General features: G+C 42.3%; 2 protein-coding genes across 2 annotated transcripts in view; both read right to left on the bottom strand.

Annotated features, from left to right (window-relative positions):
- Positions 1-15244, bottom strand: part of lgals2a (lectin, galactoside-binding, soluble, 2a) — a 170250-nt gene that overhangs the window by 94293 nt on the left and 60713 nt on the right. The window lies entirely within an intron of this gene.
- On the bottom strand, positions 6958-7893 carry LOC311054653 (3'(2'),5'-bisphosphate nucleotidase 1-like; the record flags this gene model as incomplete). Its single annotated transcript, XM_084070657.1, has 1 exon — positions 6958-7893. The coding sequence occupies one exon, from the start codon at positions 7891-7893 to the stop codon at positions 6958-6960; it is 936 nt and encodes a 311-aa protein (XP_083926783.1).

Genomic DNA, 15244 nt, shown 5'->3' with positions numbered 1-15244 from the left:
TTATTATTATTGTTGTTACAAATTGCATTGTTATTTTTCTGAGACAAGACAACAGATTGAAAAACAATGCTGTATAACTGAATGCGTGTGAGCGCGCATGTGCATCCGCAACTGGTTCCTGCCCACCTCAAGTCACCATTTGACCAATCTTGCCCGGACACCAAAATGAGTTTGACACCCCTGCAGTATACAGTATGCAGCTATAACACGCATGTATTACATGCATTCGGTGACATGAAAAAAAAAACCTGCTTTTGCAGCAAATAATTCTAAATGATGAAGCCCATTATTGAATTACAGAAAAGCAGTGTGAACAATTACTTCAGTAGAGTGAAAACAACAGCTGATGTCATTCTAAAAAATAAATGGCGTGGCTTATCATTAAAGCAACAACTCACAGTACTGTACACAGCTTATTCCACATCCTCCTTCAATGTGTTGCTGTTTGATACCATATCATACAGAAACATACATACATACAAGTTATGTTTTAGATTATTTGTCTGACAAACATTCAGGCTTATTGTTGTAATTTGCACAATGTGTACAATTTTAATTTGATTAGGCCTACATCAACAAGTAAGCATATAAATCAGCTTTTAAAGAAACCTCCTGAACGCTCAACACTTCCCTGAAATGCTTTCCATTGTATGGTACAAAATGTAGAAATAAATCGTCTAGACCATTTCACACTTTATTTTCTATTAGTACTGTACAAAGAAACAATGTTTCTACAGTATGTATTATCGGCATTGAGGAGCACGGGGGTCTCAGAATGTGTGATTCATTCATTGTGAATGCCACTGAACTGATATCTGACTAGCGATGCATGGGTTAGCATGGGAAATAAGAAGTCTTTGGCTTATTATTTCATTCAGTCCTGCCCCTAACAGGTTAACTTTTGGGTTGAACATATCACAATCAGTGTTATTTTTGTCGACTAAGACTAGACTAAGACTAAACACTTTTTAGTCTAAAAGAGACTAAAATAGGACTAAAACTAAATGGTGTGTTATTCAAAAGACTAAGACTAAATCAGAATTTGCTGTCAAAATGAACACTGGTCACAATCAAGGTCAAGGTTAAAATCTGTCTTTCTACGAACAAAACAACAGAAGAATGGATCGTGGCTTTTCACAAAACTTGGTGGGAATGATCAGTAGACATCGGAGGAGCCCTAATACACTTTGGGTTGAAAATATCAAAGGACAAAATCAAGGGCAGGGGCAAAATTACTCATATCTAAGGTGGTAATGGCATATCTTGACAGGGTTGGCAGAGGTATGCACTCTACTGATGGTAATCTCTTTAGTTGTATCTAGTGCATAATAACTGGTCTTTATAATTATTTATAGTCTAGGCGGGCATCACATAAACACAGACACAAAGACCATTACACTTATCATCACTTTATGATATTTATTTGCGAGAAAGATGGGAGTCCTGGAGAGTAATGACAGTTAAGAAGATGGAAAGTTAAGATGATGTATTTTATATTTATATTATGTCAGGTGGATAGATTTTCTTCTACTATATAGGCTTCAGTGTGATCCAGCATACTGTGATGTGTGGTTGCCGGCCTCCAGCACAGCCAGCATTACCTAGTAATAAACTAAAACTGTTGTCAGAAGTGGGATTTGATCCCACGCCTCCAGGGGAGACTACGACCCTGGACGTGGACACAGTACTTTAGACTGCTCGGCCATCCTGACTTGCAGCGAGAGAGAGAGAGGGAGAGTGAGAATGAGAGTGAGAGTGTGTGATTCAATTCTATAAACACGATTCTGTTGACCACTGAACGGAAAAGTATGTCACTACTGTGTATTCTCCAGTCAGAATAATGAGGATGTGCTAGTTTGTGCCCTGTGTATATTTCCCACATTTCCCTATCAAGCAGTATACAGTATGTATCACAATCAAAGAGTCTACTCAGTCGAGCGCAAATATCTGCTAGGAGGCATGCCTTAATAGTATTACCAATGTATGCGCTTAAATTCCTACCTACAGCCATAAAAGAGTAGTGTGGCATGTTATTACCAGTTGTTCATCTCTACTTTCTTTCTCCCAAGATGTCCCGATCATATCACCCAAAACATGTTATTTTCAAATTGGCAGGCCTTGTGCTTATGCCATAGCCTGGAGTGATGATTGCTCCCCGATTATATATATTTTTAAAGTACTGTACATAGATGTTGTCTGATTTGAAAAATATTCAAGAATTGATGTCCATGGCCTGCTGTCAGTGAAATAAATAAATACAATGTTAAATGGCCTTGTATTACATGAGATACCTGCAGACAGACACACAGACACACACACACACACACACACACACACACACACACACACACACACACACACACACACACACACACACACACACACACACACACACACACACACACACACACACACACACACACACACACACACACACACACACACACACAGACAGACAGACAGACAGACAGACAGACAAAAACTTAGACACACACAGGGGCAAACGCATGATCTACTGGGCAGAGACATGTTTCTTTTGTTTTTGTTTTTCTTAATATTTTCACTTTTTTTCTACACAAAATGTGTTTGGCCAGCATTCACTATTGTAAGGCATGGTAACCATCTGCTAGATATTAGTGTAAGCATCCACCATCAGAAATACAGAACAATATGGAGGGTTTGCGCCTTGCGATCACATGCGTTACACAAATTAATATAACAGGCAGTAAGCACATATTATGCATGTGTGAATTTGAACACTTACTAAATCTAACACTAATTATACCTTTAGTTCCGACCTCGCATTTTGATTGCCTGAAAGGAATTCTAATGAGTGCCATGCCAATATCTCCCCACTACAGCATCTCTATGAAAGTATCACTCTGCCTTATTTACCTTTTTATAGCTGTAATAGTAAAGGCTGTCAGCCGTCACAAAACGTTAATCAGCATCAGTTTGCTGCTGGAGTAAAATTAATTATAACAACTTTATCGTCACAGTCCCACCCAGCGTGAGTCCCTGTGTGCAGTGTTCTAAATTGTATTTATTTGCCAAGTCTCCTTTTAATAGCCTATTAATGCTGTGTGCCGGGTGTATTTTGATTCTATTGGACTGCTTTGACTGCTTTCCATGGTAGTGTTGTCAGTGGAATCCTGCTGAGAGCACACCTGTGGGAGGATCCTCAGTGTTATATTATTGTTGGGCTTATAGCATGCTGCTTCTACTATATTGTCATATCTCATTATGCCCATATACAGAGATCCCTTACCGTCAGCACAAATCGACTTTGCCAGGCAGAATTATGTCACACTAAGTGCCTAGATTATTCCCAAATATGGACATTCCTGTTGTCACAATACTGACATCATAGCCTCTTCCTATAAATAAATAAATTAATTAAATTGTGGACTCATTAAAAAGTTGAAGACCTTCCTCACAGCTCCGTCTCTCTGCAGACAGTCAGTCCAGAGTCAGTTGAGGACATTGGCTGTGTTTATAGCAGTGGAATTTGACTATTTCGCGTTAGCTGTTCATGGTGGAACAGGGGGTGCGCCATTTTTGATGTGCCCAGTTTTCTCCGATGAATATGATCTAGGCCAGTGGTTCTCAAACTTAACAATTTCAAGGACCCCCATAACTCTGAGAGTGTACATATCTTTGTTTTGGACAGGGCCCATGTCCACTGGTCTCCAGTCAGTCTGCACCATTTTCAGAGCTCTCTATACACACCCTGGGTTAATCCATACCACTTGCCCAACCCCTTATGTAAATTATGAGTGAACAAATGCAACATGCTGTGTTATGGTTGTTGTTAAATAATAAAGAGGAAAACCTAAATAAATAAATAAAATATGTGAAGTTGAAATATGAACATCTGGTGTGATCCGTAGTTGTCTTTATAAGTGTTGTGAATGACCCACATGACCACAACAATAGCGCCTGAACCAACTCACCGCCTCCGGCTGCAGATCCACCCGGAGAGGATTTGACAGCTCCAGCAGTTCCCAAACAATGGTTTGGAACTGCTGGAGCTGTCAGATCCTCTCCGGCGGTGCTTTGCTTCTGTCTGCCGCATATGTGTCGTACATTGGAGCCCGAGAAGCGATGGTCCAAGGCGGCCTTACCTCCGTGGGGACAGTGGCTCAGATTACTTTCTCTTTAGCTTTGGCTTCCTGGGGAATCGTTGTCAACGCAGACCCAGTAGGAAAGTCACACAGGAAGACAAGTAAACATCATGAACTGAATAGAACAAACATCCTTACTCTTCAGTTGATAAGAAGCCAAGCAGATTAATCTTGTTCCAGACTGCCTGTATTTATTTAGCCTCATGCCAATTGTATCCTACAATGACTGTACATAAATGCTTATGCTTATAAACTATGCAAATGTAAAACAAAAATAAACAAAAAGTTGCTGAAAATAATTTGAAGTTGTGTGGGGCGGGTAGGCGGGCAATATCTGTTTGTGGCAGGAGTGCAGATATGTCCATATACAGTATGGACTGGATATTTGCGGGATATTTGCGACACGTCATCACAATAGCCCTGGCAGCCCTGGTATGGTTTGTAGCCTAGACACCCCACGAAAACCTAATCCTTTCAATGCTATTGGCTGTTAAAGATTATATAATTGAACAAATGACAGTGTATATAATTGAAAAGCCCAAGAGCTTTTCAATTAGAGCGATACGACTTCTGGCACAAACTGGCAAATGGCACAGTTTCATGATATCTATGTCAGAGAACACAAAGTCAAACACGGGTGGCTAAGGAGTCCAGATCTCTACCTTTACAAAAGAATATAGGATATTGATTACCTAGTTACATTTTTAGATCTAAGTAAAACATTAATTGAAGCTTGCTGTGGAACACAGCAGCAGGCTTTCTCACAAACGTTGATAGAAGTTGGCACAACATTCAATATGCTTGACTTTGTACTGAAAATATATAAAGTTAACCATCCTGTCCGATATTCTCATAGACCACAAGACTAGGTGAGATTTGAGGATAAAGGCTGCTGTTAGACTGCATAGATTGTTAGATTGTATAAAGCTGGAGACAGAGACAACATAAACTTTAATGAATGGATCTGCTGAGAATGTATCCAGTCTTTTTCTTATTGTCTCTTTATTTTATTTTATTTTATTTTTCTGTCCTTATTTCCTTACCTGTGGCCTGAGCTCTCTCTTTTCTTTTTTCTTAGTTTAAATTGATGTGTGTTTACGGCATTGAGCACACGCCAGCGAGAATGATGTTTTGGCCCTGGAGAGACTTTTTCTTTGAACATTCTTTCTTCAACAGTCCAATACCTTGAAACATGGTGAGCAAAATTACTTGGAAGAAAAATCTTCTGAGTAACTGATCTACAAGCTCACAAAGCGTTGCAACACGACTCGATTTGAGCTTGTAAATCAGCTGTTTTTGGCGAATGTTCGTCCCAGAATAGGCATGCTGGGGTTCAAGTGGTTAAGAAACTGAGGTGTTTTGCATAGGTCTGATGTAATAAGATGCTTTGATTTATTATGTATATAGCTTTTTTTTTGTATTTACAGTATATTGTTTTGCATTGTGTTGAGCTGTTTTGGGGAATCAGGGTACCGTACACACAGTACAAATCTGCTCCAGATGTTTATTCATACATGTCATTATTATCCATAGAAATCAGCTCTGGTTGTTCTCTGGTGCAGGTGTGTTCACTGCCCCAGTAAGAGTTCATTTCACTGCTTTGGAGCTCCGCTCTCATAAACTTTGTAACTGCGCAAATACAGATTTATTGTGCTATAAGATGATGAGCTGAGCCAGAACAGCAGTGGACCGGGGGCAGGCAGAGAGCTTAGCTGTCGTTTGGAAAACTGTCTGGCAAGATGGCAGAGAGCTGAGCCGCTGTTTGCAAAACAGTCTGGCAAGACGCTGGGCAAGGCAGGCTGGCAGGGAACAGAGCGAGGCAGACATTCATAGATAACTAGAAATGAATCTGAGGCAAAATGCAACAATTTAGCCCTATCCTGAAAGTATAGGCCAGTGGTTCTCAAACATTTTCATGTCAAGGACCCCCAAATTGACACTTATTAGCCCGCGGACCCCCATTTGAAAAGATAAGCCAGGGACCCCCATAAGAGAAGATTTTTACGGCTCTCAGGCAGTGATTCTCAACCATTTTAACTTCAAAGGACCCCCACTTTGACATCCATTAGGCTACGGACCCCCATTTAATGGCATTTCTATCTCTGGGACCCCAATTCATATTGTAAAATCAATATTAATTTAATTTACAGACCCATAAGGGTCCATTTGGTTCCTATCCATCATTTAGCTAGGTACCCCCTGGAACCCCTTCAAGTACCCCTGGGGGTCCCCGGACCCCACTTTGAGAACCAATGGTATAGGCTATCCTTACCGGTATAACTTTGCATTTTTAAACCTGTTAAAATAACAAAAGATAAACATTCCATACAGATGATTTACAGCAGATTAGCAACAACAGGTGCTATACCCTTGCATATGAAATCAAGATATTTAATAATGAATTAAATAATAGTCAAACTATCATGTTCCCCCTCTCCCACATGTCCCACTTTGTTCTGCAAGAGGACTGCTGCATTGCGACTGAACAGTTATGACCTGGTCACCCTGCCAAACATCCATATCATGGTCCAGGACACTGTAAGCAACAATATCGCTGCAGAGATTGGATGGCTGGTGCAGGATCTGAAAGATAAACGCACAGCTGCAGAAAAGTCCATAATTTGCTTCAGGTTGTGAAACAAGGCTTATTCCAGAGAACAATCACAGATTCTCTTCATAATAGTACAGAGTATGTTGTTAGTTTAGGCATGGTACAAGTAGTTATATTCACAACAAACTACAGTGTTTGGAATGATGAGAGAGTCTTGGAAGTGCCATGTGGCACATCATCAGGTTTCACGATGATTGTGGAAGAGTTGTCTGGCTTGAGAGACTAACCTGAGTCTGACTTCAGGGCTTGCAGCACAGACTGTGGTACTCTGCTGGCATAGTACTGGTGGTTGCGTAGTGTAGCAAGGACCCCGGCAGAGTTCATGTGCTTTACGTTAGCATCGTAGCTGTATGCATTGCCATGCATGTCTGTCAATTCACCTCCCACGGCTCGCAGGAGTGCTTCAGGACCACATGTGTCCCATTTCCTGCACCCTGGGCTGGCAAAGACGTAGGCAGAGGCCTTTCCCTCAATCAGCTGAAGTATCTTATTTCCCGCTCCACCCATTCTAGTGACCTCATGAGGTTCCATGGCGTCTACGCAGTCTGTTACTAGCTTGTTGCTATGGGAACGGGTGGTAGTGACGATGCGCCTTTCACCTGGGACCTCCTGCAGCTGAAATCCAAATGCTCCTAGTCCCAGCATTCCCCACAGAGTTCTTCCCAAGTTTGCCTCTGCTCCGAGCTGGTAGTTGTAGAATGGCTGATTAATGACACCAGCGATGGCTTTGCCTCTATATGCAATACCAATGAGGACGGTCACATTATCCAGGATCCCTTCCGTATATTCCTTTGTGCCATCAAGGGGATCAACCCACACAACTAGCTCCTCCTCTTTCACAGCACTGTACTCTACAGGACAGGTCTTCTGGAGGATGTCCTCAGCCTGGCCATTTTCAATAAGGTCTTCCCTTACCTCCTCATCTGGAAGGTCCTCCTCCCCAATGATGGTGATTTTGGGGAAGCGTCTAGACAGTGAAGCACAGATGCTCTGCTGGCCCAATCTGTCGGCCATCGTCTGCAGATCATTAACCCCCGTCTTTTGCACGATACCAAGCTCTCCATTGTGGAGGACCTTCCTCACAATGGAGCCAGCCTTTTCAGCCACGGCACAAGCAGAGGCCACCACATGCATTATCACTGCAGGATTTACAGACATTAATGTGGTGAAGTAAGCAAAATTTACGACAATGTCTGGTGTTGACTGCTTTTCAGAAAAAAACAGAAACAAATCCGCTGGCTTGTTGTGGACCAAGCAGTCAAGGCACAAGGCAACACAAAACAAGTTTCCACAAACAAATACTGTAACTAAAGGTAGCTAAATAAGCTAAATAAAGGTATAGGGCCTTTTAAAAGAGGTCAACAAAACATAACTCTACTGATTAATGAGGCTGAACTAAACTAACAGACCTAACTGAATGAGACAAGAGAGACATATATCTGGAGTCATATGTCATAGATATGTCATAGACAACTGACATTACACCACATGCCCTCATAAGTCAGAGATCCAGATTGGAGCCACGCCGTTCTCATGTCGGAACGGCGATCCACATGATTCAATTATTTACTGTCTCTCTCTGTAGGAGCCTCGCCTAAGAGAGTCTTTGTGTCTGTGTGTCCGGAGATAACCTTGCAAACCGCTGAGACCGTGGCCTACTGGCAGCATGCTTACAAGGTTTGGCGCTGATTGGTCCAGTGGTTTGTGAGATTAGTTCGGGACAGACGCACATGCACACGCACACAAACACACAGACCCTCTCAGAGATGGCTAGCCTCTTGCGGGGCCATGCTTTAAAAACAGCTGTACTGGGTTTTGTGATGGCATAATCTGCGTTGCTTGCGTTTGTTTGTGTCTTTTTAGTTAAGTTTTTATCTTTATAGTTGCTCTTAATAGAGCAACTATACAGATATCTCACCAATATTTGGAGTTAGATCATGGCAACCACACAACACAAAACCTCTACCAAAGTGTAGTTTTGCTTTAAATACAGTTGTTGTTTTTTTGGACCCCTTTTCACAGCTGCCAGTTTGACAGGTAAACACAGCTGAAGGTAATAACTTTAATTATGGGTGTATTTCATTGAGGCCTTACAGTATGTGTACCATTGCTGGCACAGAATGAATGCACCAACAATTAGTGTTTTTCCTTCAGCTTTGTTCACAAGTCAAAATGGCTGTGAAGAAAGTCTTAACTGCTTGCAGGGGGATTATTAGGGGTATTCGATTGAGCCCTGTGAGGAGCGCCCGAGTACAAGAGAATAGTAAATAATGATCCTCCTCGTCAATATGGGATGTGAATGGGGAAGGTACAGTAGTTGCCCAAGTGTGGCACGACGACATGGGAGTGATAATGCGTTGAATTGGCAGACACCATGTATTCTATTTGAGCTTTAATTTTATTTTTAATGTTCAAAAGTAATTCTGTCTTCGGCGTCATTCAGTCTTGTCGATGTCCTCACAGATTGATGATACCTCTTTCAGAGAAAAAAAAAGAGAAGGAGGCATAAATGTGGTTCGGTAGGCAGCTAACGAGCCTTCTGAACATAGTCTTCAGAAGGCTAGCCATTTTATTTTGCTCTTTGTGCACTGTTTAGAGACTCCCAAATGTGTGATTAAAATTTGGAGCGGCGACGAAAACAAAATAATAATAAACACTGTTGTTGCCTGCCGGGGATAATACGAATAATAAAAACACTGTTGCTATGAACGAGACTACAGGCTTGGCACACAGCAACAGAATCAGTGCAGCTGTCGAATAGGTGGGCCTGATGAAAAGGGACAACCCATCACAAGAACATCGGCTTTTATTGCATTTTACAGTAGTTCAACACCTACAAATACAGGGTCATTTGTTCTCCGGTTAGATATGGCTGTCATGGATGCTAATTGAAGGTTTCATGATTCTGAATCATTTATGAAAATGATGACAGTTCAAACTAAAAGCAGTACAGTCTCCAATGAAAGCAAGCATTTAACTTACAAAAAAGATTGCACTTTGTATTAGTCTCCGTCAGCTTGGTGTATTTTGTCCACACACTTTTCCATACACCATGGCCATTGCCGGAGATGGTAGAAGAATTGACCTGACATCTTTCTGCCTCCCTCAAGTCAGCAGCATGCCAAGTTATACAGTATAAAGTAGTAGTAGTATAAAGTATATAAACAAAGTATGGCAATGATTTACAAAAGAAACACATTGTAAAATAAAAAGTTAGATATTTAGCCAAATACCAGATCTTACTCGTAATACTCCATACAGTATGATGCTCTCTACTGCTACAATATGGAGATTTTGAGGATTTACAGGAAAACCGCCGATACGAGCGACTTCCCACTAAGCACATCACTCCCTCGGGTCTTCTGTGATACGCACGCCAAGTTTGAAGTCAATCAGTCACACAGTTCTCACATAATCACTTAAAGAGATTTTGGGCAATTATAGAAAGTCTAGACCAATGCCCACTGGGAACGAAGCCCCGTTGGGAACAATGCTTATTGGGAACGATGTCCGTTGGGAATGCATGCCTCTCCAGTTATGCAACTGCACGTTGTGCCCGTTGTACTCATTGTACCCATTGTCAGAGTACCCATTGTAATTGTTGGGTAGTACCCATTATCATAGTACTTGAAGGCCAGTCAGTGTTATGATGTCATCAGGGATCTCCATATATGGAGATGGTAACATTGGTGATTTTTTGTTTTGTTTTCTTAGACACTATGGAGCTGCATATGTGCACACAGAGTGTGATTTTCAGCGTATTAGTATTTTTGTTTACCAATGCGCCAGATGCAAGTCTACTTTCTGTCATTTCTGTAAACACAAACTCGCAACCACAGCAAACAGCCTAACTCTGCGGAAAGACATCCCCAAAAATACTTTTCTTTCTTGCTGCTGTGTCTGCCATCCTTCATCTCGGCAGGCACACTGGAAGGGGAATTCCAGGTTATTCATGTCTTATTTCTTTTAAACAGGGCTGGTGCTTCGTGTTTTTCTGACAGTGCAGCAATGTTGAAAGATGTGCACACAGACATTGGTAAACAATTAAAAACCACTGTGCTGAAAATATGGCAGGTAGGCCATAGTGCATGCATGTTGCATAGTACCAGAACATCTCATAATGGCAAATGGCGGTACAGTCAGTCAGTTTACATAAAATTTAATCGGTTTAAGCTTGTATGGCTGGACTGGTAAAATCTGAGACCCAAACCTACATACACTGCCTCAGACAACACAGGCATCACAAGGAAAATGTGTCTATGAGTTTGATAAAGCTCCAGTAAAACAATACAAATATAAATTATACATACAGTATATTTCCGCTACTTTTGCACTCAAAAGTAAGGCATTCATTTACAAAAAAAGTTAGTATATGGAGATAGAGGGGTTCTTCCCAATACAATACCAAAAGGTGTGTTGTTGAAAAATAAAAAAGCTTTCCCAAAAAACAGTGGGAAAGCTCTCAGTGCTGGGAAGATATTAAATAAAATGTGATTGAATCACGACATTAAAATGTGATCCCTTATTGCTAGTAATGCATTAGTCAACTTGTGCACATTATCAGTGGAATATTGCTGACACATCCACACCACAACATGCATGTTCCAGGCAAATTATGAAATGTACACGGTTCACATTGCCTGGCAGGAGTTTGTCATCTAGCCTAGTACAAGGCTGTAGAAGGCTATAAGCTGCCCTGAGACCAGCATTGAGAAAGTGCCCTGATAGCAACAAATTAACATTGTTGCATATATATACACCAGTTGAAGGCTATAAGCTGCCCTGAAACCAGAATTGAGTAAGTGCAGAAGTGGAACAGAAAGCTGCAAAATTCAAAATTCCATCGAACCCGTCTCCGTCCCCAAATCCGGCCCGCCTCCCGCTCTCTCTGATTGGACGGGCGCGAGAACCAATGAAATTGAATGCTGCCATCAGAAGGCATTCCAATGACTATAAGTCACATCTGCGTAAATGTAGGATGTGCAGAGGATGACTGCAACTGCACAAAATAAAAGCTTGAAAATAGTAGAACATTAATTATGATTTTTTCGAGCATGTAATACATGTAGTACTGAGAAGTGTACTTTCTATATTTTGAAAATTCTAAATAAATGTTATTCTTTGGCACTAACATTCTGTATTTTAAATACATGTATGTGTAATGTATTTGTATTTTGTACTGCTTTCAGTGCCTGCCCATGTTAACAAACACAGACACAACCGGCCAATGCTGATTCAAAATGATTGTAATTTCTACATATGAATCAAGTTCAATGTCACTTCTCGAGCAACGATTCATTGAAGCTCTTCTGGGCACAAATGACACACAAGGAGGTGACAAACATGTGGGGAATACATCTCTCACTGATTGTGAAGAAGGTCAGTGATGTCTACCTCATATTGGACATTTGTCATTCCACAGCAGCAGCAGAGCAGATGAGACTTGTCTATGCTGAGCAGAACAGGGCACCTGACGAGGAAGACTCCCCCACCGTGGCCAACATGAAGAAAGCCATACATACTGTAAAGACCTCTCTGGCAGATATAGTACACTGGGGAATGCCACTATATGCTGGAGAATATACCATGTTTGATTTTGAAGCCTGCATATGGCCCCTCTGGAACATGACCAGCATGTGGATGTGTTGTGGATTTATTAGCTCGGTGTGTGTGTGTGTGTGTGTGTGTGTGTGTGTGTGTGTGTGCGTGTGCGTGTGCGTGTGCGTGTGCGTGTGTGTGTGTGTGTGTGCCTGCGTGCGTGTAAGAGAGGAATGTTCAGGGACTTTTATTGACCGTTTAGATGTGTCTGTATTTTTCTCAATGTCTTTCACAAGTGTTTACAAGGACAGGCAATGGGACAAAGGAGGACTATAAACTCTTATATAAACCATAAAATCTACTGTTCCCGTCTTCTTCAGACAAGAGTAGTAATGCAGGTAGTAATGCAGAAAACAACAGATAGGCTAATCTATGCAAAGGTATCAACTGGCACGGAAACTTTATGAACAAGAAAGGAGCAATGAAGGACTAAAGAAACTAAATAGACTTACTAATAAAGACACAATGAAGACCAATGGGCGGGGAAGACAAAATTGCACGAGGAAGACAAAAGATTCTTGCAATTGCAACTTGATCTCAGAATTCTGTTTTTTTTCCCCCGGACAAATATGAGGAATAAACTCAGAATTTGGAGAAATAAAATCGGAATTGCTAACAATTTTTCTTTGTAATTTTATTCAATGGCGGAAATGGGCCTCCATAGTCTTTTCATTACAGTCATGGTGAACCCTGCTGTGTTCATTGCTGTAGTGTTGTTATAGTAACTGAATGCCACATCTCTTATTGCTAGTCGACTAAAGGTTAATTGTCTCCGCCAGGCCGAAAGGCATGGCGAGAGAGTATGTTTTGCCCCCTGTCCGTCCGTCCGTCCGTGTGTCCATGTGTCCGTCCGTCCGTCCTTCTGTCTGCGAGCAGCTAATCTCCGCCACTGTTGGCCCGGTCGGCTTCCAAAGTTTGCAGGATAGGTCTGTTTTGAACAAAATTCCTCAAATCATGAACGCGAATCATGTGCGATTTCTGTGAAATTTTGTACGTACATTCCCACTAGGCAGAGAAAGAAATGCCCCCTTTTTCATATTAGCCTTTTATAGCGCCACCACCAGGTCTAATTAAGCAAACCACATTTTTGGAACAAAATGCCTCAAATCATGAATGCAGTGTCCGATTGCAGTGAAAGGCCTAAGAAGAATTCTCAGGCCATTTACTTGTAACAGAGTATTTTTATATTGAGGTATTGGTACTTTTACTTAAGTAAAATATCTGAGTACTTCTTCCACCACTGCCTCCACATTAGCCTCACGTAGCCAGCCGTATCAGAGATCTCCGCCTACCGATAAGTCTGGTGACAGCTAGACTAGTAGGAGCTAAAAAAAAAACCTGGGTGGAAACAATTAGAAGATAACAAAAAAAGAACCTGCATTGCAGAACCAATGCAAAGACTTCATACAGTGCTGCACCAAGTGCCGCGCTATGAGCTTGTAGATCTGCTATTAGAAAAATCTTGAAGATTTGTGCAAATCTTTGAATATACAGTATGTTTTTTAAAAGCGAACACTTGTAACTAAAATCTTTGCTTCAGTTTTATAAATGCTAACAGTACAGTATCAGTGGTGCTCCAACTTTTCCATGTCAAATGATATGTATTTGGCCGTGGACCCCCAGTAGCACAGATCGGAGACAAAAATGTTTTTTTTAAAACAAATATATATTTGTTTCCTATCGGTGTGTTTACCATCACACCGATAGGATCCTTATCGCAGAGTTCTCTAGCAACCCAGTAACAACAGTCATGGTTGTGTACTCGCCCACCAACGTGGCACCATCTGTGGAGGTGGAGGAGTTCTATGAGGACCTCACAACAGCGGTCCGAGATGTCCCAGCGCACAACTTCCTGGCAATCCTGGGCGACTTCAACGCAAGGATGGGACCAGAGGACATTTCATTCCCATACCACGACTCTACCAACCGCAATGGCGCATACCTCACTGCCCTTCTTATGGAACACGAGCTTCTGGCAGCAAACACCATGTTCCAGAAAAGAAGAGGCAAGAGATGGACCTTCAAAGACCGAGCCTCAGGTAGAATGTGTCAGTTGGACTACATACTGGTGAGACAAAAGTGGAGGAACTCCATCCTGAATGCTGAACCGTACAGCACGTTCAGCTCTGTGGGCTCTGATCACCGCGTGGTCTCCATGAGAGTGCGACTGAGCCTCAGGGTCCCCAAGCCTAGCCCCAAGATCCGGCACGACTGGAAGGCATTCAGAACCGATCCTGGCCTTCAAACCAGGTACACGGAGGAGGTTAGGAAACGCTTTCGGCAGCTGGATAAGGGAGCGGATCCCAGCACCGAATACAGGAGATTCGTTGCTGTGAATGAGGAGGCGACCAGGCTGTGTGTGCCTGTGCTGGACAGAGCTAGAACCTCCCTGCGGTCCAAACATCCGGAGGTCGTAGCAGCACGGCGTAGGGTGGAGGATGCACACCTCAACTTTGAGCGTGAACCAACTGTGGAGAGACGTGGGTTACTGAATGAAGCCAAACAGTTTCTGTTCAGTACGTATGACACCATCAAAGGGGAGGAACTGATGGAGAGTGTGCGAAAAGTGCAGGCAGCACAAGGCGAAAAGCAGTATGGGGAGGCCTGGAGGGTTATCAATGAGATGACTGGGCGGAAGAGGTCTAAGGAGGGACAGGTGGAGGGACACAGTCCAGAGGAGAGGGTGGCGACTTGGTTCAGCCACTTCCAAAGACTGCTAGGCACATCGGCAGGCAGAGCAGAGGAAAATATACAAGTCTTCCTCAAGCACCTGAACATCAACGATGGTCCCTTCACAGCCAGTGAGCTTGCCAGAGCGAAATCCACAGTGAGAGAGGGAAAAAGTGCTGGGCCGGATGGCATACCCCCAGAGGTCTTAAAGAACTGTGATCTCGATGACCTCATACTAGAG

This window comes from Gymnoscopelus microlampas (genome assembly GCF_963454915.1).
Source record: "Gymnoscopelus microlampas genome assembly, chromosome: 11".
In the NCBI taxonomy this organism is placed as follows: Eukaryota; Metazoa; Chordata; class Actinopteri; order Myctophiformes; family Myctophidae; genus Gymnoscopelus; species Gymnoscopelus microlampas.
Note: the sequence above shows the minus strand (reverse complement) of the source record. Positions and strands in the feature narration are given on the sequence as shown.